The sequence below is a fragment of the Lonchura striata genome, chromosome 5, assembly GCF_050655825.1.
Source record: "Lonchura striata isolate lonStrDom1 chromosome 5, ASM5065582v1, whole genome shotgun sequence".
NCBI classification, from domain to species: Eukaryota; Metazoa; Chordata; class Aves; order Passeriformes; family Estrildidae; genus Lonchura; species Lonchura striata.
The window spans coordinates 70,688,291-70,716,254 of NC_140707.1; the positions used below are offsets into that span (position 1 = coordinate 70,688,291).

The 27,964-nt window shown below is 40.5% G+C and overlaps 1 protein-coding gene across 1 annotated transcript; it reads left to right on the forward strand.

Annotated features, from left to right (window-relative positions):
• Positions 1–187: 187 nt before the first annotated feature.
• WDHD1 (WD repeat and HMG-box DNA binding protein 1) lies at positions 188–27,867 on the forward strand. Its single transcript, XM_077783759.2, has 26 exons — positions 188–234; positions 983–1,075; positions 2,021–2,132; positions 4,053–4,204; positions 6,181–6,292; positions 6,839–6,889; positions 7,992–8,087; positions 9,473–9,565; positions 10,465–10,571; positions 11,532–11,667; positions 11,819–12,011; positions 12,189–12,379; positions 13,406–13,590; positions 15,453–15,694; positions 16,194–16,331; positions 17,252–17,408; positions 19,073–19,187; positions 20,503–20,634; positions 21,116–21,333; positions 22,869–22,999; positions 23,638–23,697; positions 24,506–24,549; positions 24,688–24,846; positions 25,234–25,373; positions 26,275–26,410; positions 26,985–27,867. The coding sequence occupies exons 2-26, from the start codon at positions 999–1,001 to the stop codon at positions 27,183–27,185; spliced, it is 3,378 nt and encodes a 1,125-aa protein (XP_077639885.1). The 5' UTR covers positions 188–234; positions 983–998; the 3' UTR covers positions 27,186–27,867.
• Positions 27,868–27,964: the final 97 nt, after the last annotated feature.

The window sequence follows — 27,964 nt, forward strand, 5'->3', positions numbered from 1 at the left end:
CGGCCCCAGCTCACCGTGCCGCTGCCCGGAGCTCTGCCCGGCGCTGTCCCAGCCGGGTGCCGGCGGCTCGGCGCTGCCAGCCGCGGCCCCTCACCCGCCCGCCGCCGCCATCCCCGCTGCCGGGGCCGCCCCGCGCCCGCCCCGGCCCCGCCCGGCGCTGACGGCCGGGCCCGGCCCCGCCGGGGGCGGAGCGGCGGCGGCGGCGCGGGAAGGCTCGAACGGGCGGCGGGGCCGGTGAGCGGCGGGACGGGGACAGAGGCGGCGGGGCGGCCCCACCGAGGCCCGGCGGGGCCTTTCTGGAGCGGGGCAGCCGCGGGGAGTGCGGGGCCCTGGCGGGCGGCTCGTCTGCGCTGCCCTGCCCTGCCCTGGGCCGGCCGAGGGGGAGGCCCCGGCGTGCCAGGCCCCGCCGGGCCTCGGTAACCCGGGCCCGCCTCCCCGCGCTGTCCGCATCCTCACCCCGCTGTCCCCGTGTCCCCATCCCTGGAATGTCCCCATCTCCTACGCCGTGACCTCATCAGCGTGTCCCTCATCCCCGCGATGTCCAATGTCCCCATCTCCTAGCCTCATGTCTTTTTCCCGATGCCCCCATCCCCGTGGCTCCCCCTAATCCCCATCACTACGATGTCGCTGTCCCTACAGTGTCCCCATCTGCTGTGCCCGTGACCTTCTCAGTGTGTCCCCATCCCTGTGCCCCCATCCCTGTGATATCACCATCCCTGCAGTGTCCCCTGCTCCCCTCCCAGCAATGTCCCCATCCCTGTGTCCCCATCCTTGTGTCCCCATCCCTGTGATGTCCCCTGCTCCCCTCCCAGCAATGTCCCCATCCCTGTGTCATCTCCCATCCTGTGTCCCCATCCCCACAGGTGGTTGAATGGGTGGGTGTCCCAACAGCTCTCATCTTGTCCCCCCCATCTGATGCTCTTCCCGAAGTGTTTCCTTTTAACTGATGTTATTTCTCCTCTTTTTTCCTCTCCCTGAGCAGACAGGTGGGAGCAAAGATGCCATCAAAGCAGAAGCCAATGCGGTATGGCCACACCGAGGGACACACTGATGTCTGCTTCAATGACACTGGCAGGTAACAGCCCCAAGAGAGGGATGAGCTTGTTCCTGTCTGATGCTTTCACAGGAGTTTGATATTAGGAAAAATTTCCTCTCTAAAAGAGCGGTCAGCCATTGGCACAGCTGTCCAGGGTAGTGATGGAGACCCCATCCCTGGGGGATTTAAAAGCTGTGTGGATGTGGCACTTGGGGACACAGACTGGTGGTGACCTCGGCAGTGCTGGGGCAATGGTTGCACTCGATGATCTTATAGGGCTTTTTCAATCTGAATGATTCTGTAAGTTTCTATATCAGCCACTGCTGTGTAAGATACTGGGATGGATTTATGGCCTAGCATGGTCCAAAAAATACTTTGGGTTTTGCCTGTGCTAAGAACTGGCTGTGTGACATATTTAGGTGCTCTGAGTTTAGAAGTGATTGATTTATAACTTAAATGTAAGCATATAAATATCCTCATGTATATATATATGTATATATATAGTAAGTATTATATATATATATAAACTCTATATGCACATTTTATGAGAGTGACTTCATAGATTTTAGCAGAAATCAGTGTAGTGTGGGAGTAAATACGTTTATGTATGCACTAAGAAATTAAAAATATAGTTGAAGGAATGCAATATTGCTATATTTTCATCTCTTCCTTGTGCTAGTTCTTGATTGTATAAATACAAACTATATATTTAGTTTTACCTTCTTATAGACTAAAAGGTAAACTAAAAAAACCCCAAGCCCTCTCAAAACAAACTCAAAGGATACACCTTATATTATGTTTATGGTTAAAGTCCATATTATTTTATTCCTTTCTTAAGTTCATTATCATTGCAAAGACAGTTCATAAGAGATGGTCTGGTAACAATCCCTTGAAACCAACAAAAGCCTTGTTTGGCATTCCAACCAAAAGCTTAAAAAAGGATGCAGATTCCTGGATGTTAACAAATCCTGTGTCTTTCCACAGCTGCATTGTGACTTGTGGCAGTGATGGAGATGTCAGGATCTGGGAAAACCTGGATGATGATGATCCAAAGTCCATTAATGTGGGAGAAAAGGCCTACTCGTGTGCTCTAAAGGTAGGGTTGTTAACACAGCTCCTCACAGTTGTGGATCTTCCTCCAGATTGTGGATCTGCCAGCTCAGGGATGCTGCCTCTGTGGATAACAATAAACAGGAATCACCTCTGACAATTCATTCTACCCCAAACACAGTTGTAGAGGAATTATAACTTGCACTAAACTTTTGTAATGTCTTTTTTTTTTTCCCTCCTCTTCCTTTGTGGTCAGTTATATTAATTTCTGACTTTGATCTCCTTTCTGAGGAAACAAACCCAGCAGATTAAGCTAATTATGCAGTGAACTTTTTAGGCTGTTTCAGTGTTTTCTCACCATGTGAGTTGCAAGAATTTTCCCAGCATAAGATGTGAACATCAAGTATTAAGAAGAAAGCCAAGAGGTTGTTTTATGTGGGCCTGTGTTAAAGTCCAAGGAGTTATAATCTGTATTAATCAGAACTTGCTTTCACAAAGTGAGTAATGGTTTGGTAACACCTTTTTTTTTTAATAATTAGTTGATGTTTCACTCTCAAAATTGTTGTTTGGCCTAAAGATGCCTCTCACCCAGTGTCCCTGAAGTGAGAAGAGGATTTATATAATGGAAAATAATTATTTTTACTATGCATATTCATGTATTTATCTTGAGAGTTGTCACATTATTTCCTTCATGTCAATTTTTTTTTTTACATCAATCATAGTGGGTCTAAAATATTTCCTTTGTGGCAATTTTAGAAGACTTCCAGAAGCCTACATCAGTTCTACAAATATTGTGTATTTAACCTGGTGATGATAAAGAGAATTTTAAAAACTGTTTTTCAGCTACTTGTGATTTTGTAGAGGAGTATGAAAGAGGAAACAAATGAGTATTAACATATTTGTTTTGCATTATAAGAATGATTTGAAATCTTATTCAGAATTACTGCCTTAATTGAATCCTCTTTCTTGTGTCCTTTTTAACATACCTTATGTATCTATTCCTCAGTACCTGTAAAATCTATTTTCATCATTGATTTTAGGGTATTTTCCTGTAGATTTCCATCACATTAATTATTTTATCACAAACCAAATGAGGTGACTTGAATGGGTTCTCTTAGCAAGTCAGTGGTAGAGTCAGAAATTGCTAAAGCTGTTAAAAGAGATGAGGAAAAATCCTGGGAAAAATTGAAAAAGGTGCTGAGAGGTGTTTTATTTTTAAATAGTGGGAGACTTAAATGTCAGGAAATACTTTTTCAAAAATTACCCCTCATTAATGAAATGTCATGAGGGACTGTTCTGAGATGTTGATGAAATCTAGGTAATAAATCTAATCTTTTTTTTAGGTTATTCACTATTGGCTGCTGCTTCCTTCACCGTCAGAATTTTTTCACCTTAACAAAAACCCCAACCACAATACTGCCTCCCCCCCCAAAAAATACACACAATAAAAAAGAAAAGAAGGCATTTCTTTATTTTCAAGTTTTACTGCTGTGTACAACTGAGGAATAGTATTGTCACTCAAAAAGATATTATTTTCCAAGAATGGGATAATTATTTATTTTGTTTTGCACTTTTAAAAATCTGGATTAATTTTTAGTAAACATCTGCCGTCTGTTTTCTGTAAAGAACTGAGCTATAGTTCATGAGCTTCTCATCTTTCCCTGGTGGCATTTAACTGAGAATTCCAGTCCAAGGGTGCCCTCTCCTGATGCTGCAGCAGATGAATCTAAATAGCATGCAAGTTAGTTTGGTTAAAGTGATAAATTATTAAAGTTGCTTTGCTTGTCTGTATTTTTGGGCAGAAAAAAAAATAAGTTAAAGAGTATTTCTCATACTACTCTTATGGTCAGACCTGTTTGGAATAAAGTTAATCTGCCAAAATATTTGGGATATCAGAGCAGGATTTTTGTCTCTGTGGCATAAATGTGTTTTAAGTGACAGATTTTGTGGCTGATTTTGTTGTCAGAATGGAAGGCTGATCACAGCAGTGTCCAACAACACTGTCCAGATCCACACATTTCCTGAGGGAGCTCCGGATGGGATCCTCACTCGTTTCACCATGCCCGTCAACCACGTCACCTTTAGTCCTGATGGCACCAAAGTTGCTGCTGGATCCGGGTAATGTGTGAGGAAAAGCACTGCTGCCCTTCAAAATCTGGAAATCTCCTCACAGGCTGATGGTTATCAACGAGGTCATGAACCCACAAACCTCTGAGGGCTGGAAAATGCCTTCAAGGGGGTGGAGGGGGAAGAAAGGAATGAAGAGGAGTTTAGGAAACAATGCTCTGGGAGATACTTGATCTGCCAAGTAGTTTTATGTAGAAGTCTGCTGTTGTGAAATAATTTCTTTTCCTTAGGAGGCTTGAGTGTTTTCAGCTCTCAGTCTGAAGCACAAGTGTTCACCCTTATGGATGTCTCCTCTCATTGAGGAGACATTAAATTTTGTCACTGGGAGCTGAGGATGATGTCCCAGCTGCTCAGGATCATGGAGCTGCAGATGAATGTGCACATCTAAAAGTTAGATTGGTTCTGATTTGTGTGAGAGCTTTGAGTCATTCTCTGGCATAAGTATCACTGATCTGCCAAATGATAACAGATGACACTTTCAAGACTTGCCTGAGGGGAATTTAATATGTAGTTTAGTTCTTTTAGTTCTTTTCTTAGGGCAGCACGTGTACTTTTACAGAATATACTGTAGTCCTTTAACAGAAGAGGTAAAATAACCAACAGGCAATGAGTTTTTTGTGGTGTTTTTTTTTTGTGTATTTAAGGCTCAGGTGATTATTAATTGCATTAGGTGAACTGTTTGGGCAGTCCTAGCTAATTCAAGCTGTCTGCTTGCCTCTCTTCTGGAATTTTGCTCCACAGGGGAGATGGCAGAGATCTGCTTCCTGACTCCTCTAAGTGTGAATTGAACGAGCAAAGCATTTTGGATGAACATGCTGGACTGTGAACTCTGGCAGCAGCTCCACCAAAACTGGGAGGCTGGGCAGTAACCACTGTAATCTCCAAATCTGACAGGGATCATGGCATTGGGCCCTCTGCCAGTGCTTGTTTCTGAGAGAACAGCTCTGCCCCAGGATCTGGCTTTGATTAGAGAGATTAGGCAGACAGCAAACTCTTTGCTTTTCTAAAACTTTTATAAGCCCCTAGAACTCCTGCAGCCTGACTGGGGCTCCCACAATTTTAGGAGAAAGAGCTCACAAGACTGTCAGGCCACCCCTCAGTGAGGTCTTTGTGCCATACTAAAGGAGAATGGTGAAAGCCGTGAAGTGAAGGAGTGCAGATGAGAAGAATTGCTTTTATTTGTCCCAGATGTCTCCATTTTTACATGAAATCTTCAAACTTCAGTTGTATATAAATTTAACATCCAACTGGTTGCCAAAGTTACCATAAGCAACATGAAAAAGGTCAAAAGTAATGGTTAACCCTATAGAATTAGATACTAAAATGAAATTTCTGAGGGTATTGCTATGAGGTTTGAGGGGGAGTGGTACTGGAAGTTTATCATAGCAGCTATTTGTCTTAGGAGTTAGGATTGATATTTTGAGTTAAACTGCAGCAATGGCTGAAATTTTGGAAGAAGGAATGAAATTGTTAAAATTTTTTTATTGTATCTGATGCTCTAAATAGCCTTAAAAACCCTGTTAAAAAGTCACACAAAATAAACTACTTGCACCATCTTTTTTTTAAAAGCTGCTTGGCCAAATAATTGTATTAATGAATATTGGTCCCACTCAGTAGATAATTCTTGTTAATCATCAGCTCTCTGATATCTAAGCAGAGATTTTTATTAGATCATGTAGAATATTATATTGAAGAGATATATGGTCTGTGTGTTCATAATATCTTCTTCAAAAAACAACCATATTTTATGAATTTTGACATGAGCAAAACCAATTTTCTGATAAAAACAGTCTGGCCTGACTCCTATTGTAACAAACCTCAAGATTCTCATTTTCCATTACATCATATAGTGTTGAGAGCTGCAACTTCCCCAAAAGATATTTAATGCCTAATTTTTATTGCCATTAAAACACAGTTTGTCATTGTTAATACAAATGTTAACAATTTTATGTCATTGTGATCTGCAGTGACTTTATGATCAAAGTTGTGGAGGTGGCTGATAGCAGCAAGCAGAAAACATTCCGAGGACACGATGCTCCTGTTTTAAGCCTGTCTTTTGACCCCAAGGATGTTTACCTGGTAAAAAAAAAAAAAAAATTATTATTTTCTTTCTGCTCTGAATCCCATCTTCCTTTGAGGAAGAAAAATAATTTTTTTTTTACCAAAAAAACCAACCAGTGACTGGGCAGGTGAGACAATTTCATTTCATCTGACCTTGCTGGTGATGGAGTCTGTCACAACTTGTTGCATCCCAGGGGAACTCAGTCTTTGCTTTACTAATCAGTTACTGTCTGTGCTCTTCTGGAATCTAATTTAGAGGAGAAGAGGTGCCTGACTAAAGATATTTAATACTAATTTTGAGTCTCTTTTGCAAATAAATAGCTTACTTGAAGTATGAGGGTTTGTAATTACAGCAGCTTGGAGCTGAGTACTATTATCAAGATGACAGCATTGGAAAGTTTTAAATCTTAAAGTGGTTTAAACAGGGAGGCTTGCTTCTTAACTTCTTAAAACTGCCTCTGTATCCTGTGTTTGTGGCATTGGTTATAGGGATTTTTTGATTTTGTAGCATTAGTTTCTCCATGTCTTTAATTATTAATCTGTTTACTCCATTCTCTCACCGAGGCCTCGGCGAGCTGTGACGGTTCTGTCAGAGTCTGGAACATTGCAGATCAGGTAAAGGCTGCCCTTTCCATGTGAAATCTTTCCTAAGCAATCCAGGATTTCACAGACAGCAAAAAGAGCTGGACTGAAATAACCTTTCTGGAGTAGGATTTTCCTTTTGGGGATGAAATCTAGCTACACTTCACAGAATACTTCTGTCTGCTTTCTGGGAGAAGTTCCAAAACCTGATTATGAAGTGTTGCCTGGGTAGCTGTGTTTTGTTCTTCCTGTCTGTGAAATCCCTGATTCTTTCAGTTCATCTCTCCTAGTTGGCCAACATAGTAAGTACCAAGGACAAAATGAGGATAGCAACTGACATCAGGTTCCTCACTTCAGAATTTCAGGACTGAGGAATTTTGATTATAATAAGCAATTTATTAGCTCTAGTAAACATATTTAGCCTCTGCTCTTAGAACGCTAAGGAACTTAAGAATTTCAGGTGAAGGCTTTCATAAGGCAATTCTGCATATGGATATGACATTAGTTTTACTAAATGCCACTGACTGGAATAAGAATCCCTGTGGAATTATTCCTGTAAGTACACTTGAAAATATACCCCCCACACTTGTGGCTTGCTACTTTTTTAAGACACAAGCATAATTGTGTGAAATCTCATCTTCCAGACTGACAGTGGCTGCCTTCTGGGGAAATTATATTGAGAATGTTCCAGGGTTGGGGGCAGCTTGATGCATGAATCTGTGCTGTGATTTGAGATCACAGCCATTCATTCTTTATACAGCTGGGACCATATTCAGGCTGTGGTGTGTCACCTTGCTGCAGTTGATCTGGGTTTGACAAATGCTTTTTGGCTACATTTCTCTATAACCTAAGAATAGATGGGCTCATTTGTTCTGTACTTGGTTAAAAATACATGTTCTGTGATCTTATTTCTGTTACAAGTAGTTTTATTGTCATTAAAATAGTTTCAGGGCTACATTGACAAATTATTTTTAAGGCAGTATGTACTGCTGTGTTTTCATGAAAGAGATTATTTCAGTTGAGATATATTTCTTCCTTTTGGTTTTTTTTCCTCACCCATTTCCTTTAAAAATTTGTTGTAAACAGCAGATTTTTGCTGAGCTAAAAAGCTTATTTTTTTAAATTTTGTTTTCAGACATGCACGACAAGCTGGCTGCTGCTGCAGAAATGTAATGATGTAATAAATGCTAAATCAATCTGCAGGCTTGCCTGGCAACCTGGCACTGGCAAGGTAAGTGATATTCTTTAATCACATCTTAATCCTTCTTTTGCCTCTGAGTTCAATGGTAGAATTCAATCTGGGCAAGCCCAAATTGCACCTGCTGGGAGAAGGAAAATATTTGGGGTGAAGTTACCTTTTAGGAAACATAAAAAGCTGGAAATGGCTCCTTGTACTGAGTTTGGCAGGAGTGCAGCTGTCAGCCCTAACCAGCATTGAACAAGGTGTGCTGAATAGGAAGGAACATTGTACACGAGGGAAGTAATCAAATTGTTCACAACAGAGCATCAAAGGAGTCCTGTCCTTCTCTGCTTTGAGTAAACTTTGTCCTAGTCAGTAAATGTTTCCTCAGTAAGTTGCTCCCTTTCTTTTCACCTGAAGATCAAAGTTGCAGCCAGGTGAGGTTGGTGTCTTTTCCCAAGTCACAAACATCAGGACAAGAGGAAATGACCTCAGTTTGCATCAGAGGAGGTTTAGGTTAGATATTAGGGAAAATTTCTTCACCGAAAGAGTTGTCAGACCTGGCACAGCTGCCCAGTGGCAGTGATGAAGTGCCCATCCCTGGAGGGATTTAAAATCTGTGTGGATGTGGCACCTGGGGACATGGGTTAGTGGTGAAGACACTGTCACGTTAATGGTTGGACTTGATGACCTTAGAGGGCTTTTCCAACCTAAGTGATTCCATGATTCTTCAAAATCCCTGGCTACTGTGAGAGTGTTATATATCAATTTTCCATGGAAGACTGAATGTCACCCTCAGTACAAGTTGTTTCAATATCCATATTGGATAAAACCAAATACTTTCCATTTTTAGGCTAATTCTTCATACACATATGTATTCAAAATGTAAGCAGTTGTCTTGCTTCTCTTACAAAGCAAATTGTTAGAATCCTAACAAAAATAAATCCTAAAGAAATAGCCAGCCAGTAACATCAATGTAGTTTTATGGAAGATGAAATGAGCTGGTTTAGGAATCAGCTATTCAAATCAGATTTATTGAGAAATGGTAACCTGATCAAAAGGAGTTTGGGGAGGGAGGGTAAAGAATCACCTAAGCCTTGTGCTCAGTGCATTGAAAACTGTGTGTGTGTCATGTTTTGATAAATAAGAACTTATAACCTTATGGTGCAGTTTTCTGCCAGAAGGAAATGAAGATTCCAGTAAAAAAAAAAAAAAATGCATGTTTTGCTCTGTTGCCTGTGGAAAGCATTAAAGAACCTTGTAATTTAAATTACTTCAGCTTGCTCTCTCAGTTGGCATGGCTGGGATGTTAGAGAGCTGTTAGATCCTGAGGCAGTCACATCTGTGAGTCTTCTGAATGGAGGAAATGTGCTGCTTGAGTGTTCTGTTTGACAGGTAACTTGTTCTAAATGGTGTAATATTTTTCCTTTGAGCAGCTGCTGGCAGTTCCTGTAGATAAAGTTGTTAAACTGTTCAGAAGAGAGACCTGGGATAGTCAGTTTGATCTGTCAGATGCCTCCATCACCCAGGTAGGTGCAGAAACCAGGGCCTTGTTAAATACTCTGTAATTTAAATGTTATTCTGCTAGAAATTGTCTTCTGACTCCTTGGCCCCCTTCTCTTGGTAATGATTGTTCACATTTTCTGTTTAATTTGTGATCCTGTTGATTTCTGTTGGAAGACAGGGCAGAGATGCTGGGTGGTGTCAAACACCTTCTTGTGGCTCTGATTCCCCTCCTTCATTTATAGTAACCCACCAAGTCTCTAAAGTCTCCTGGTGACTCACCCACTGCAGCTGAAGAACATCTGTTTTCACAAATTGCTCTAAATACAGAGCTTTTTAGAGAAAATGTCAGGAGTATTATTTCTATGTGGAGCAGACATGTTAGTTGTTCAATTTCTATTTTATTGACTTGAAATTTAGTAGAGCTGAGTGTGCCACCTTCTTTCTTTTGGCCTCACTATGTACTTGGGAATTTTTGGGTTGAAGAGAATCACCTTCTAGTGTTATTAAGATGCAGAACACACAGCCTTGGATTTTAATTTAGGGAACTGTATGAAGTTCAAAATAAATAAAGCAATGTTTAGTGCTGAGTTTGCAAAATACACTCTGCTTCTTTCTGCATGTCTAGAACTGGGTTTTGTTTGGCCTCATGGCACTGTTTAATGACAGAAGATGCATATTCTGAAACAAAAATAGGTGTGCTGCCTTAAAGACTGTTTTTTTAAAACAATCATTTTTGTAATAGTCTTTAAAGAAAAAGAGCTACATAACCCCAGCCCATATACAGGAGGCTGAATATAGTCTGCTAAAGGTGATTCTTTTTTTTTATTATTCCAGAATATCTGTCTGTTTTCAGCTCCAGGATAGGAATACTGTGCATGCATTGGTTATTTTTTATTATAATTTGTTTCATTTATCTCCTTAGCCTTTGAATGTTGTGGTCTGGTCTCCTTGTGGGCAGTTCCTAGCAGCTGGAAGTGTGGATGGGAATTTAGTGGTGTGGAATGTGGAAACCCAGCAGTGCATAGAGAGGTATTCAGTGTTGTTCCATAAATCCCCAAGTTCACCTATTTTTCTCTAAATAAAATTTTATGGTCTTTTCTGTAAAACTTTTTTGTGCAAATGTAGAACTCTTGCCTCTTGAAAAACCCTGATGAGATTTACAGAGTTTTCTGGTTTAACCTGTCAGGCACCTTAGGGAAGGGACTTTAATGTAGATTTTGTTCAAATCCCTGAATCTTTCTTTCTATGTATATCTAATTTTTTTTTTTTTAAACTGATGATTGATTAAAGGATAGCTTTGATGGAAACAAATGTTCCTCTCATCCCAGACCCCAGAGGGAGAGGGAAACACAGGCCCATCAGTCAGCCATTCTCACCTGTAGGCCAAAAAGGACAGATTGGCAAATTGCAATTTGGTTAATTAAAGTTCTTAAAAAAACCCCTAAATATTCCCCCAGTTTAATAATACCCAAAGGTATTATTAAATGAGGTAGAGAAGAAGATAATTATCTGAATATTCTGTGTAAGAAACATGATTGTAACTGCAATCTCTATGTTAAGAATTATAGACAGATTATATAAATAATTAATTGAATGATTTTTGTAAGGATAAAGGGTGAAAAATATACAGGATTAGTTTACCAGTTTATTCAAGAGAAACAAATAATGTTCTTTCTATAACTGGATGGTTCTGAAATAAATGAGTGCTGAGGAATTCCTTTGTCTTCTAAATGTGCATCAGGAAGCTGTTGTTTTACGAATATGATTCTGATTGATTTTTAAAACTTAAATTATTTTCTTCATAGAAAAGGAATACCTGATCTATTTTATAGCAGCTGTTTAATCGGAAGATGACCTATTAATTATCTTATGTGTAATATCACTTTCTTGTACTAAATAAAAAATTACCACTTTTTGCAATAACTCATGGAGGGGAAAGTTCTGCCCTGAGGAGCTTACTAAAATCCATTATTTTAATATTCTTTTTAGGATGAAGCATGAGAAAAAATACTCAATTTGTGGACTGGCATGGCACCCTAAATATAAGCAAATTGCTTACACAGACAATGAAGGAAATCTGGGGCTGCTGGAAAATATTGGTGATGTAGAGAAGCCAAATGACAAGGTGCTCTTGAATGACTTCTTGAATAATATCATTATTTAGATTCTGTGGAACACTCTGTTTTGTGCTTTACAAGTTCCCTCTTGTGTGTTAATTTATTTCTTGAGTTCCATGTCCAAAGGAAGTTCTGTGCTGATGGCTGATCTGGTTGTAGGTTGCCAGTGCAGTGGCCAAAGACTACAACGATCTGTTTGATGGAGATGATGATGATTATTTTAATGGGGATATGATTGAACCACCTTCTTCCCCAAAAACTGGAGATAATGAGGATGATGCTGATGACCTTATGCAACCCCCAGGCCATATGAGACGGGCACTAATTGATGATGATGATGATAACTCACTAGGTACACAATGAACTGATTTTTCCAGAGCTCTTTTACTGGGATGATCTTTTAGCATCCTCTCCTCAGATATATTCTGCTTTGTTTTTCCAGAGAAATCTTGATTGTTTTAAATTTTTTTAACCTATATTCTGTCATAATACTTTGTGTAAGAGATTTTTTTTTTTTTTTTACTTCTAGATATTGGGTTGATAAAAGCTAGTTCTGGTCTTCTTGAGAAGGAGGATGATGGTGATGATCAGCCTGGTGGCTTTTCAGCTTTGCCACCATCATCTACACAACAGCCTTTCTATGATGGGCCAATGCCAACCCCCAGGCAAAAGCCTTTCCAATCTGCCTCCACTCCTGTGCATCTGATGCATCGATTCATGGTAAATCTGTGTGATTATTTAGATTTAGATGCTGGTTATATAGATTTAAAATATTAATTTTATATTTCATATTGTCCATTTCATGTTGTGTTTTAATCTAATCCAATATTTTTTAATACTTTACAGTGTGAAGCTAAGTAATGGAAAATAACTTTATTTTCATGCAAGGACTCCATAATGTTTTGGTTTACATTTCAGTTGCTTTAGAAAGAAATACTTTGCTTTAAGACAAAATCAAGCTATGCAGTTTGAACACATGCTACTCAATTCTAGCAAATCCATTTAAAAATTCCTTTTAAGTCAGAACTGTGGATATTTTTGTGCTGTTAAGACTTGTATGTTGTACATTCACTATTTCTTTCTATCTGCAAGTTCTTTACACTTAATTTGGTAAGGAGAAAGATGGCTGAGCAGTGAGAGTGAAATTACTTTCTGCCTAATTCAGCTGTTTTAGGAACCACTGTAGTAAGCCAGGGTGACCCCAGATCCAGGGAAGAAATGAAGATGTCTGGCTCCAGATCAGAAGGCTGAAGGATAGCTTTATTAACACTATGCTATATTACATTAATATACTATTTAAAGAGGTACTATGCTATTCTACATACTTACTTCTTACTTACCTGTCTAACTAACTACAAACTCGTGACTCTGTGCTGAGAGCCTGAGCCACAGCTGGATCCCATTTGTCACTGACCCCAAACCTTCACCAGAATCCAACCCAGCCATCACTGCAGGTAAACAATCTCCACACCACATTCCACATGGGGAAAGCAAAGGAGCAGAGATAAAGATTGTTTTCTCTTCCCTCTGTGCTTCTCCTGAGAGGCAGAATGATGTCTCTCTGTCCAGAGAATGTCAATGTCACAAACCACAAGTCTCGATTACACAGATCTTCAATCTTTCTCCAGCCTGCCACCCGCTCTGGTTTCAGATAAAACAATTACAGCAGGCTGGTTTAGGGCAGTATATCTGATGGATTTAGCACGTTTGGCTTGATGGGATTTTTTGGGTGGTTCCTTTTGCCAGGTGTGGAATTCGGTTGGAATCGTTCGCTGCTACAACGACGAGCAGGACAACGCCATAGACATCGAGTTCCACGACACCTCTGTGCACCACGCCACTCACCTCCCCAACTCCCTGGGCCACACCATGGCTGACCTCTCCACTGAAGCCATTCTGCTGGCCTGTGAGAGTACAGAGGAACTTGGGAGGTAAGTCATGGCCTTGCTTTGCAAAACCCATGATAAGGGTGACGCTTTTAACTTGTGTCAAATATTTCGGCTTTTGTTATTAGCTTCTATAGATTCTGAGCTTTTTGGCTTTTGATCATGCTTTTTATTTATGGGTGTCTCGGTTTGAAAAGACAGGTGTCTGCTAAGGAAGGCAGGAGCCTCCCCTGAAATGGAAAATGCAAACCCCCTCCCTCTGAATTATTATAATTTTGAAATTAAAAGGCTCTCAGGCAAAGATATGGGAATAGGAATAACAGTTCTTTACTATGAAAACTAAAAATACAAATGCAATAGTACAAACAAAAAACCAAAACAAAACACTGGCAGAGTCAGAGCAGCCCTGGCAGGCTGTGGGTCAGGGAGTGGCTCAGCCCCATCCCAGGGGGGCTCAGCCCTCCTGCAGTGCCAGCTGTGCTTCTGCTGGAGCAGGATCTGCACAAGGGGGGAGTTTTCCTTGGAGCTCCAGGGCTGGGGGAGATGGGCCTGGGCTCCTCTGGGAATGCAGGGGGAAGGAAGCTGCTCCTCTGGGAATGCAGGGGAAGGAAGCTGCTCCTCTGGGAATGCAGGGGGAAGGAAGCTGCTCCTCTGGGAATGCAGGGGGAAGGAAGCTGCTCCTCTGGGAATGCAGGGGGAAGGAAGCTGCTCCTCTGGGAATGCAGGGGGCAAAGGCTGCTGTGCTGTTCCCAGGTCAGATTGGATCCAGGTAGGAATGTTTGGCTCCTCCCCTGGGCAGAGCCTCTCCCCATGGATGATGGAATTTTCTCAGCCATGCAGGAACACTCACTGGCCATGAACATAAGAACAGATAAAGAAAAAACTGCCCAATGAACAGAAGATAACTGCCCCACCTCTAACAGATGGTAATTGAATACACACTCAGCTAAATCTGAGACAATGGGACCACTCTCAAGGAGGATTTTAGCTTCCACCTACTTGAAGACTTCAAGAGTATTGAAAAATGTAATTTGTTTCTTAAGAATTTCTTCTTAATTCCTATTTAAAATGTATGTATACTGGAAACTTCACACAATACAGGCTCAAAGGAAATTGTAAACATGAACAACAATTTTTCAGTCTGCTCAGATCAAAGATCAGTCATAAAGGTTCAGCTATTTCTTTTCACACTGTTGCTAAGGAGATGTTTGGAGATACCCATAAGAATTTCAAGTTTGAGGAACACAAGTTTATGAAAACCATAGAAAGATTTAAGCAGCTGGGCCAGCTAAACTGTGTTCTTGCATTTAAGAACAATTTCAACAGTATTTTATTGTTGGTTTCTGTGGAAATATCTTGAAGAAAGAGCTTTCTTCTTATTTTCACACATACAGTCTTGTGGTAAATTGAAAAACGTCCTTTAAAAATATTATTTGTTATATATTGATTGTCTGATTTTGAAAGTGTCAATGTTTTTCTCAGTGGAAATGGGTAACCTCTCAAAAGGCATGATGTCTGTGGATTAGTCATAGGCAGCTTTCAATTATGAAGAACTGAAGTTTCTAATATTTTTTCCTTTTGAAAGATAGCATAATGTGACTGACTTCTAATGAGGGGTGATATTCAGAGTGCCAAGGAGGACATTTACCTGCTTCCATCTAAAAAATCTCCCCTCAGCCCTTTTGACTGTGCTTTAGAGACTTTAAATCTCCAGTGCTGGAGGTCAAGCTGCCTCTTCAGTTTTTGAATAATAAAAGCAACACCTTTGCAAATGACCACTTGAAATTTGTAGTGTCGCCTGTAGTTCCATCAGAGATCTCTGACAAAAATTTATTATACTGTTGTATTTTCAGATATTGTATTTACTTCATGTTGAGGTGTTTGTTGCTTCTTTGTCTCTGCCTTAGCAAGCTCCACTGCATCCATTTTGGATCCTGGGATGCCAACAAGGAGTGGACTGTGGATATGCCAAAGGATGAAGAGATTGAGGCCATCTGCCTAGGCCAGGGCTGGGCTGCCTGTGCCACCACTGCCCTGCTGGTCCGTGTGTTCACAGTTGGAGGAGTCCAGAAAGAGATCTTCAGTCTCCCAGGCCCAGTGGTGTCCATGGCAGGGCATGGAGAGCAGCTGATGGTTGTTTATCACAGAGGTAGTTTTCTCCCTTTTGTTTTTTGTTGAACTGAGATTGTTTTCAATCCTCACCTCTCTCACTGGCTTCACACACTGGTTGATTTGTTTGTAATCACCAGAGAGTGTTTTCTTCTTCTTTTCTTCATGATGTTTGTGCTTCTCCTCTTCTGGGTGATGCTTTTTCAGGTACATCCATCACAACCCACAGACCTGTGACTTCTGACAGCAGAGCCTGTGTTTGATATTGGGATGCTGAGATTAAACTGTAGGGAAGGGGAGAACTTTGCCACAGTGAAATTAATTTATTAAATTTCGGTTTCAAATGTGCCAGAAGGAATTACTACAGGAAATTAAGGAAGTTGTTGTTATGCACATCTCTTGTGTCCAAAATGTCAAATAATTGTGTGTCAGACAGTGGAACCCATGGGTAATGCTGCTTTGGAATTAATTTTTGAATCAAAACTTATTTAACCAATTCTTCTGTTTTCTAACACAGTCATTGAACAACTTCTTCCTAGGTACTGGCTTTGATGGGGACCAGTGCCTTGGGGTACAGCTGATGGAGCTAGGAATGAAGAAAAGGCAAATTTTGCATGGAGACCCTCTTTCTCTGACAAGGAAATCCTATTTGGTGTGGGTTGGATTCTCTGCAGAAGGTATGAAACACCTGCATGAGTGTGACAAATACTGACACTGCTGGGGGGATCACAGGAAAGCTGGAGAGGGACTTTGGACCAGACAAGGGAAAATGGCTTCAAACTGCCAGAGGTCAGGGTTAATGGGATATTGGGAAGGAATTCCTGGCTGTGAGGGTGGTGTGGCCCTGGCACAGGTGCCCAGAGAAGCTGTGGCTGCCCCTGGATCCCTGGAAGTGTCCAAGACCAGGTTGGACAGGGCTTGGAGCAGCCTGGGATAGTGGAAGGTGTCCCTGCCATAGCAGGGCATGGAACAAGATGATTTTCAACATCTCTTCCAACCCAAACCATCCTGTTATTTTATGGAGAGGTATGGGTAATTAATGACCTTTCAATAATGTAGATCTTGGGACTTGGACTTTTTCTTCCAGTCTCAACAATGAACAAAATTCTGTTTTTCTATTCTTTCAATATATTTGTCAAAAATCTTTAGTATTTTCCCATTTAGATGTTATCAGAACTTGTTCTCCTGATTGCTTTTCCTGCTCAGCCAAAAGAAATAAACTGTGTTAATGAACCATAAGAGCACCCAACCCCCTAAAGTTAGTAGCTTGGGAGGACCTTTTATAATAAACATAAAAAATAATTGTATAATAGCTGATTTCCTTTGGGAATCTGCCCAAGCACTATAAATTTGATTTGTCCATAAAATATTTTAATTTTGAACTTGTCAGTTGACCAGCAGAGGTGCTGGCTGACAGAAGGTGGCGCATCTTTCCAAGGAAAGTGCCTTTTCCAAACTGATTTGTGCTGTGTTTGGGAGAGAGGATGCCTATCTGAAGTGTGTAAACCATCATTTCCCAGCTGTATCCACCACTCCCATCTTGCTGGGCTGTAATTTGCTGCCTGACAGAGGAAATGCTCTCATTTATTACAAACAGGTACCCCTTGTTACGTGGATTCCGAGGGAATCGTGAGGATGCTGAACCGAGGATTTGGGAACACTTGGATTCCAGTGTGCAACACCAGAGAGCATTGCAAAGGGAAATATGATCATTACTGGGTCGTTGGCATCCATGAAAATCCCCAGCAGCTCAGGTCAGATAATTCACAAGGAAACACTTTGGTTTTCAATCCTAGAGAATCCTTTTTCAATCCCTTTTTACAGAGAGAAACTGCAAACTTCAGCTGGTGCTGAAACAGGTGCCTGGTAAATATTCACAGCAAATGGTAACTCCCCAAATAGAATTCTGCATGGAGGATTCTTTATTAAACTGGCTTTGAGTAAGTCATTAGAATTTTCTAATTTGTAACTCATTAATTGGCACAGAGGTGTGTGTGCATTTTATTGACACATTCATAAAACTGCATTTTGCCAGAGAAACTTTCTAAAGTTAGGGTGGCTGTTAGAAATCTACTTCTGCTTTTGATGGCTTTGGTTGTTTTTTCTTTTTTATCCCAAGTTTTTGGGGTTCTTGATATCTTTTTCCCCCTCTTTGTTTTCCTCTTTTTTGACTTTGAAAATAATCCAATCCTTTAACTAATCTACATCATCAGACAGATAAATCAGAGCTGTCTGTTATTATATTAATATTTAAACTCTGGCCTTAAAGAACTATTTTGGATGTAAAATTGCCCAAATATTCAGCTGAAAGCTGATAATTTCTTTATAAAATGTTATATTGGTGTGTCTAGATAACTGTTTCCCTTTAGTGTGACATGTATGCTGGATATTTTGTTGCTAAGCCTTATTTGTAGCAGTTTTTATTCAGTGGTCTGTGACCTTTTCCTGCCAGGGCAGAATCCATCAGCTCACCTATTTTACTGAAATTTAGACTCTGTTACTTTAGTAATTATGGACAACTGTAGAGTTTGGTGGGAACTGAATTTTATTTAAACTTAGGTGGCATTCTTCATAAAACTCTGCTTTTTTGGAATAAGGGAAATAATTTGATACCTCTGTTAAATTGTCACTTCACTGCCTGTTTCTCCCTCCAAATCATTATGTTGGCCTCCAGAAAATTCACCAAAAATGTGCAGGTCACATCACATTGATAAGATGGTCAACTGTGAGTCTCTCATCCTGAGTTTTTCCTTCTACTCCAAGAAGGAGAGTGCTGCTCTCTGAATTGTTAAGAATATTTTACTCAAAGCCAGCAGCATAATAAAGATAAGGAGGGGGAGGGTTGTTGTAGAAACACCACATGCCTTAATTAACAGATAGCCAGAACACTGATGCTTCCTGTTCTTTTTTTTGCCCAAGTCTCTGAAACAGCAGCTTAGAAAACCAGATGTTTTTGTCAATGCTGCATTGGTGCTGCAGGAAACACAACTCTTCCCCAGTCAATGGTTTGCTTAAGTGATTGTTACCAGAAATTACTCCTTTAAATATAATGAAGCAATAAGTCTGTGCCTTCAGTTGTTCAGTGGTTTCTGATTTCAATATATTGCATTTACTATTTGTAACAGCTGTTAAATCAAACATTCTGTGAGATCAAGATCAGAGTGTGTTATGTGCCACATTTGGAATTTAAAGTGTGAACAAGAGCAGCGTGTGCCTTGCTGGTCTTGAACTCTTTTCTTGCTTGCCCTGTAAAAATAACCCTTTATCATGCAATCTTACACATTGCTGTATTTAAGCCAGTCATTTAATTGCTATTTCCCAAAGGACAAATCCTCTTAAAGTGTCTTGCTGCTTAGGGGAGGCCTGGTTTGGGTGTGGAACATCTGGCGAGTGTGGGTGTTTTGTTTCCTGTGCACAGGTGCATCCCTTGCAAAGGAGCCCGCTTCCCTCCCACCCTGCCACGACCTGCTGTAGCAATCCTGCCTTTTAAACTTCCTTACTGCCAAGTTGAAACAGAGAAGGGACAGATGGAGGTATGGAATGGTGTGGAATCCACAGCTGGGAGGCTCAGTGGGTGGGGATTATACCAGACCCCATTAACCACCTCTGCTGTGAAACAGGACAAGGGCAAACCCTCAGTAAAACACGTGGCCAAGGGGGTTATTTGGATTCAATGTTTTGTGGAGCTTCTCTGGGTTGGTTCACAACTGTTCCTAGAAGAGGACAAAACAAAACTGGCAGAGCTGATGCAGAGTTGTATTTACAGGTGATCTGTTTCTGACCAGTGATGTCTTTCTCACTCTTGTTTTTTTAGTGATACCAGATTTGGGGGTTCCATTCAAGATGCCCTTGAATATGTCTGGGTTTTACTATTTTAGGCATAACAAAATTTCTGAAGTATGTACTAAGTGTCCAAATTCATAATCACTGAAATCACAGGTCTTCTGCCTTGGCTTATTTATAGACTTGTTGAAGCAAGATGTGCCCATGGACAACTTCTAGAAAAAGAACTCTTTTTATTCTTCACTTTTTATTGGTTTAAGTATTTCAAACTCGTGATGCTCAGATATAATGAACAAAACAGAAATGAACATAAAATTCCAACCTCAGCCTTTGAACAGTTTAATGCTATTGGAAATTTATTCTCTGTGATAGAAGTGTAGATAAAAAGTTTCAGTGGTAAGCACCCTGACATTTTTAATTAATTCTTCTCCTTTTGGTTAAGTATTTTGTTCTTTGTCTGATAGAATATGCTTGCCATTCCTCCCTCTACCCAAAATAATGGGATGAGAATGCCAGGAACTGTTGCTTTGGCTTGAGGGAATATGTGTAGGTAAAGAAAAGTTACTCTAACACATCTGATGAAAACATACTGGTTTTGAAGAAGTTTATAATAATTTTGAACAAGGCTAGCCTAACCTAATAGCTATACTTGCATTATAGTTTTAGTTTGTGTCTCTCAGGTGAACTCCTAAGTTTTCTGAGTTATTCTGAAGCACTTCCAGTTTGCTGTGGGACAGCACATGAAAGAACTTGTTCGAGAATTGTCTATCCTGATAGTATGTTGGTAAACATGTAGGTTTCATCCTGCTGCAAGCCTGTCATATAAATGGAATTCAACATCTATGGCAACTGTTGGGATCACTTTGTATAAGTGTGGTTGTTATCCATCTTTTCCTTGGTAGGCATTGACATGAAGGAGAATTGTCTACCCCTCACCCTCATTATCGCAGGAAAGGAATGTTTAAGAATAAGTGGATAAAATGTATTGTAAATTATTAGGCATTATCTTGTGGACTGTTTTTTCCCCTCTGAATTCCAACACTCATCCTTCTCCCTTTTTTTCAGGAACAGTACTGGCATTCAGTTTTATTTCACAGCTACGTGGATTACTTGTCAAAAAGTGGCTATGAATTTGATGAAAATGCTAAAAATCAGGCAGTGAAAGAACAGCAGGAACTTCTAATGAAGCTGTTTGCTGTAAGTACAAGTACATAATAGAAAGAATCCCTGAGATTTATCCCTGAGACTGGAGATGCTACAAGCCAGGTTGGATGGGGTTTAGAGCAAGCTGGGCTAGTGGAAGGTGTGTATGGCAGGGGGGTGGAATGAGATGAGCTTTAAGGTCCCTTTCAACCCAAACAATTTTATGATTCTATGATTTATTTGTAGATGGCATCTGATGTAAATGCTGATGTGATTCCTCTTAATAGGAGTCTGGCTAGGGGTTGGCAATCCAGCTAGTTCAGACTGATAAAAGGTGGGCTGCAGGTAATCTTGTTTATCAGTGTGAAGGGTGGAGGGAAGAAGGAAATAAAAAAAACCTTTTCTTTGCTCTGTAGCTCATGATTGTTGGTGCCTTGTCTTTATTCCTTCACTCCACCAAGACCATGATATCCTACTCCTGGAGTCTTGAGGGAGCTGTGGAATTGTGTGACTCCCCAGGCTTCTTCTCTTGCAGCTTTCCTGCAAGCTGGAGCGCGAGTCGCGCTGCGTGGAGCTCGCTGAGCTCATGACCCACAGCGTGCTGAACCTGGCCATCAAATACGCCTCCCGCTCCCGCAGGCTGAACTTGGCCCAGCTCCTCAGCGAGGTGGCTGTGGAAAAAGCCTCAGAGCTGGCAGCAGCACAGGAAGATGAGGAGGAGGAAGAGGATTTCCAAAAGCGCTCGAGCGCTGGGTAAGGCGAATTTCCGCGGCTAAAACACTGGGATGGTTTTTGCTGCTCTGGTAATGTTTTGATGCACTTCTGTGGCCCACAGTTTGCAGGGTGTTTGTGGGTGAAGTGACAGCTCGAGTTGCTCTGCTTGGAAATGATATTTGTGGAATGACACATCCTTGTTGGTGTCTTGTGAGGACTCATTAGTCCCAGGATACCAGCACAGAGGGAAATATCTGCGCTCCTCGTTTCCTGTGTGCCTGTGTCCAACAGCCTCAGAGCCAGGGCAGGCTCAATGCTAAGTTGCTCTGACTGGAATTTTCTCTTCCCACATTTCCCTACCTTTGGTTGACTCCCACCTATCTTTTTTTCCTCTTTGTCTCGGTCTCTCAATCTCGATTCATCCCACACCTGTCTTAAAATCCTATCTTTCTCCACCCATCCCTTTTTTCCAGTGTCCCATCTCAGTTTATTTTATTTGGTTTTATTCTCTCCTAATTAAACCCAGCTTTTCAAAGCTCTTCAAACATAATACAGGTTGCCTTTGCATTCTTTTTCTCTTTGTGCTATGAATTTTCCTCTCCTACCTGCATCTGCTTTATATAACATGACAAGGCAAAAGGTGTGTGTTTGTGTTTTGGTGTTTTTTTCTATTATTATTATTGTTATGGGATTGTTTTTTAACATTTAAATTTATAATAATTAGATATGTTTATATTCGTTGAAGTAATGGCTTCCTATAGCAATTTTATGTATGAAGTTTGGGACTTATTTAAGCAAAAGGAAGTGATAAGTCCCTGAATTTATCTGTGGTCTTTCCCTTATTCTTCTGTGTTAAACTGCACAGTCAAAATTAATTTCTAAATGTTCTGGCTTGTTCTTCTGGATCCTGTGTGGAAGCTGTAATCCCATGTCTGCAACTTCAACCACTCTGAGGGTTAAAATCCATCACAAACATTATGTTGTTCTTAGTGCCAGAGTAATCTAATACTGATTGTTTTGCTTGAAAGAAATGGGCCTTTTGTTTATGTATATTATGCAGTATTGGTGATTGGCAAATTTTAGGAGGAAAATGCAAGAATTGTACATCTTCCTATATAGGGAATTTAGAGAATAATCAGATTAAATGTTAAAATTTGATGCCTTCAGTGTGAAGTTATATATCCATGTTTTATATATATACATACACATATATATTATATACATGTATATATATAAAATACATATATACGGTGTATATGAATATACTGTGTGTATATTCATGGATGCAGAAAAGTAATCTGATGATACTGGAGGTATATGTGTTTACATGGAGATTAGAGAAGATCTTTAATATTTGCATTTATATTTGTTGCAAAGTGTTCTGGCAGTAAAGTTATTGAGTGAGTGGTTAATGAATCTTTAATCATTACAGTTTAATCAAGGTATAATGCACATAAATGCCAAATGTTATTGTTCTTATTGCCTAAATTAGGTAAGTGAGCTTGCTATCTGTGGTTTCAGTTTTCCTTCTGAACTTGGTGACCATTTCCTTTCTGCTGAATTCCTTCCTTTAGTTCCAGCAGTTCTGCCACCAAGTGGGGTCAGCTGCCAGGCAGGAATGTTCAGCAGGACCAAGAAGTGGAAGATGCTGAAGACACTGATGCCTGTGAGGAAGCAGAAGAAACCCCAGAAGTGCATAAAGAGAGTAAGAAAACTGTATTTTCTGAATAGACTGGGAGCTATCCAGGTAGCTTTTGCAGACTTAATAAGTGGAATAAGGAATTAAGTGGCTCCATATTCCAGCCTGTGCCAGCAGTCACTGCAGAGAAACAAGTTCACTGTGTGTCATCTGCTGTGTCACAGCTGTGTGTGCTTTGTGCTCAGTATCCATTAGAGGGGCCCTGGGGGACTTTTTCCTGTTGCCTGATTTTATTCCTAAAGGACTGGCTCACCTTATAATAAGTTACTTTGATTTCAGCTCCAATCTTGCAGAAGGTGGATTGATAGATGAGTAGTTTGGGCACACTTTGAGGAATAAGCTTAAGGTTTAGAAAATAAATGTACAACTATAAATGTAGGTAGAGGTGACAGATGGTTTTGTAAAAGTGTTTGTACTCTCTGATAATTTTACTGTAATCATGGAATCACAAAATGGTTTGGGTTTGGAAGGGACATTAAAGACCATCTGGTTCCAATCCCTCTGCCTGAGGCAGGGACATCTTCCACTAGACCAGGTTGCTCAAGCCCCATCCTTCCTTACTTGTCTGTTTGGTTTGATTTTTTTAAAGAATTTTTGCTACAGTATTTTATTGTATTTAAATACGTTCTCCTTTCCTTTTTCAGAAGAGCCAAATTGTTTCTCTAAAGGTGTCCCTTCAGCAGAGGTGACTACTCCAAAGCCTGGTGAGTAATTAATTTATTCCAGAATAAAAGGGTGACATCTTTGTCAGTCTTCACAAATCTACTTCTGTTTTTTATCCTTTGTTCTGTCATTGCTACTTAAATTTAGTGCATAGCAATGTTGTCAAATGGTAAATTCATAGAATCATGGCATGGCTTAGATTGGAAGGCACCATCAAGCTCATCTCATTCCAACCCCCTGCCATGGGCAGGGACATCTTCTACTATCCCAGGGTGCTCCAAACCCTGTCCAGCCTGGCCTGGACACACAGATTGTTTTTAAGATGTTCCCTGTTCCTGTCTTCACTTGCTAATGATGTTCCACAACACTGTTCTGATTGCCTCAGCTGTGCCTAATGCTGAATCAGTGCCTGCCTGGCATGCCTGCCATGAAGGCTTTCTTTGGAACAAGGGAAAAATGAGAGCAGTGATCAATGGATTTGTTTCCCTACTCCCAGGCACAGTTATTGCAAGGCAGAGTGAGAAATCCTGAAGTAGAACTGTGAGCGTGGGCAGGCAGGGGCAGAATGTGACTTCCAGCAACCTGCCAACCCTTGAGCAAGAATAATAGGAGTGGAAACGGATTTGGGAGTGGAGGAAGTACTGGGTCTTCCTCTGGGTTTGTATTTTAAGCTGCTGGTCCTGTGTGGCATTTCTGATAGCTAAGAATAGCTGAGCACATACAGCATAACCTTCACAGGGTTATTAAAGTGTCTTTCTACTCATCTAGAATGTGCACACTGCCTCAAAGATTTGGATAGATGTGTGAGTGCACACATTTTTACATTCTTTTTTCTCTCCTCTGAAATAGCTCTGGTTGCATCCAGCAGCAGAGGACGAGTGAATCCGTTTAAGGTAAGAATTTTGCAGCTGGGTCGATTGTGATGCTCTGAAAATCAGAGCAGATTCTGTCTGGAGTTTCCAATATAACTGATACCTTGGAGGGGAACATGACAGAAAATAAATAAAACACCTATTTATTTGTTTTGCTAGGTGTCATCCAGCAAAAAGGACCCAGTGGTCCCCTCAGGAAATGTTTTAGACAACATGACCAAATACTCAAAGAAAACATCTTTGTCTGGCAGTCGAGCTGTAGACAAGCAGAACCCTTCAGTTATAAAGCCTCTGACTCCCAAACCCAAGACCAAGCAGGTAATGTTTGTAGTCTTTCTTTCATCATTTCAGTGAGCAAAGAACAAAAAATGGAATTTTACCAGCTTTTATCAAGTATTAAACCCTGTGAGTAAAGCAGCTTAGATGGCAGAATTCATTTAAGCATAGTGCAAAGACTTTTTACAGCACATAAAACAGCAGCAAAAAAATCAATTGTAGAAATTAGTTTCTGTACGGAGTCTTGTGCTTTTATTTTAAATAAGGTAAACATCTGTTGGGCTGAAATTGGATGGACTAGATACTCTATTAAATGCAAGTGATTGTTATGTCTTTAGGAAAGGCTTGTGGTTTGCTAGGCTACATGGTACATGTTGCCTGAGAGTGAGGTGATTTTACTTTTTTCTTTCTTATTCTCCATTTCTGTAGGCTTCAGCAGCCTCCTTCTTCCAGCCTCGCACACCTGCAACTAATCCTGGTGAAAAAACAGTGGAAGAAAGAGAAGAAAAAGCAGGAAATGAGTCCCAAGAAGCCAAAGTCACTGCACAGGAAAACACTGAAAACAGAAGGTGAGAGACACTTGCATCTCAGTGCCATATTCCAATTCTGATAAAATGCAAGTCCAAAATCTGTTTTATTTCTGAAGATGTTGGGCTGGCCAAAGAAATATAACATGAAGATTCAAGTTTACCTCACAAGTTGTCACATTTATGAACCTACCTGAAAAATGTGGGAGGGAATAATAAACAGTTCAAAATAAAATTTTGGGGCTCTAAGGAACAATTTTTGTCTTGATACTGCTTGTAATGACCTTTGATAAATGAAACCATGCTGCTGTGCCAGTTCCAAGTATAGGAAATAGTGAAAGTTTCAACAACTCTAGAAAATCTCAAAGTCTCAAAACATTGAATCACCTGAGGAGCTCATGTCTTCCTGGCTAAGGCTCTAATCTCTCTTGTTCCTGGGAAGCAGATGTATTTCCTAACAATCCCAATCCTCATGAAACCTGCATTATTACAATTATGTTTCATTTAGGCTTCATTTAGCTGAGGAAGATGAAGGTCATTATTGCTCATTTGGACTGGCATTCTTTCAGTTAACCTTTACAGATGATATTCTACAGGTGGCAAGGAGGGCTGTGAGAAGGATGAGCTGAGCTAATGAATGTGCTCTATTTTTAGCTTGATGGGACCCTGTCAGAAAGGAAGAGAACCATTATGCTTTGTCACTCTAAAACTGGAATGTTAATCTCTACATATTTATCACAGTTTTAATAAAAATGCTTGACTTAATCTTGCCTTGTCAGCATGTTCTCAGAGCATCCTGCAGTGGGAGAGAGGAAGCTGCTGCCCTGAGAGGTCTTCTGAGAGCAAAAACACCCAGTTAGGTGCTGCTCAGAAATGATGCTTTGGGAAGATCTGGTTTTCCTGTTATCTTCTTAACCTGACAATTTTTGTGTGCTTGCTTTAGACCAAAGACAGGTTTCCAGATGTGGCTAGAAGAGAACAGAGCAAACATTTTGACAGATAATCCTGATCTGAATGAAGCAGAAGTAATAAAAGAAGGAATGAGTCGATTTAGAATGCTGACATCAGAGGAAAGGATGGTAAGAAAACATTCTCTAATTCTCCGGGTTTGATAATTTTTTTTTCCCTCCAGTGAATCCCTGGGTTATTTTCAGTTAGGAATTTTTTTCTGGAAATTCCACTCTTATCCATCTTTATGGATTTCAATTTTGAATTGTGCCATGATCTATGACATATAATTTGTGAAAATATAAACTGAATTATAAACAATATCAGAAAGTAGCTTTTCCAAAGTGAGGCTTGTGAGAGGAATGTAATCAATTAACAAATAACAAAAGGAATGAGTTTAAAGTCACAGAGCCAGGCTTAATTCACTGGGGATTAAATTTGTTCTCATTTAACTTGTTGGGTTGGCTTTCCCATTTCTCCAGAAAGACAATTAAGAGCTTCAGTTTCATATACAGTTTCAAAAGAAATCCAGTTTTGAAGAGAATGTTGTTAGAAGAAAGGAAAGTGAGGAAATAATTCCTTACTGAATTCCGATCAGTTCTTCACAGGAATTATTTCAGTACCTTAAAATCAGAGTAATCATGTGTATAAAACAAAGTGGTGAGTTTTGTGGCCTAATTTGCAGTTTTCTGTTCTCCTTCAAAGGTGTGGACTGAGAAAGCAAAAGGAGGAAGAGTCAGTGACTCAGCAGAAGACAAAAAGCGGAAGCGTCCCACAGCTGAGGAGGATGAAGTGGAAAAGAGCCAGGAGCAGAAATCCGAGGACACAAATGCATCCAAAAAATCCAAGTCTTTAGACCCATCCCCAAACAACAGATTGTCAGCTTTTGCCTTCAAGCAGAGCTAGCTGAAGTGGTGCCTTCTCAGTGTCTGTGTTCTGAAAGAATTTGTGGAAGAAATTCCTCTGTGCTGAGGAATTGGCTGCCATGCTTGAAGAGCACTGGCAAAAAGAGTGCCTGGCTCCAAAGAGTCTGTTAGAAAGTGGTTTATTATCAATTTTTGAGAAGAATGTTGAATCCCCTCCCACAGTTTTTATAAGTTCCTGCTCCCTGTCAGCACAGCCTGAGCAGAGCTGTGTAGCTGTGGCACACCCTGTGTGCCTTGATAACAGTGATGCTGAGTGCTAAATGCAAATTAATCCTTCTGAGGAGGGTAAACTGCATCCCAAATCTGCCATGTGGTTTTAGAGAGGCAAAATAACGGCTTCCCTGCCCTCCCTACTGCTTTGAGAGTAAGACACTCAAGGAAATGGGTGTGAGGGGGACAAAGCTGAGCACCAGCAACATGCTAAGCTGCATTTTCAACACCTGTGGCAGTGGCAGAGCCTGATATGAGCAGAGACAGAAAACCAGAGCAGAAATTGAGTTAGGAAGGTCAGGTGTGCAAAGCCAAACCATTTCTGACTGTGCAAAGGTGCTTTCTCAATCTCTGCCTCAGCAGGATCCAGAAACTGCTCAGAACTTGTAGTATTTCTAACATTTGTGTCTGTAATGTTTGTTTTTTTTAATAAAATGTGGCTGTTTCTTTGTTTAAGGTGGCAGAGTCTTTGCAGTTGTAATTAAAGTAAACAGATTTCTACCTACCAGCCCTAAGGCAGTCAGGTGATTTTACCCTGCTCTGGAGACA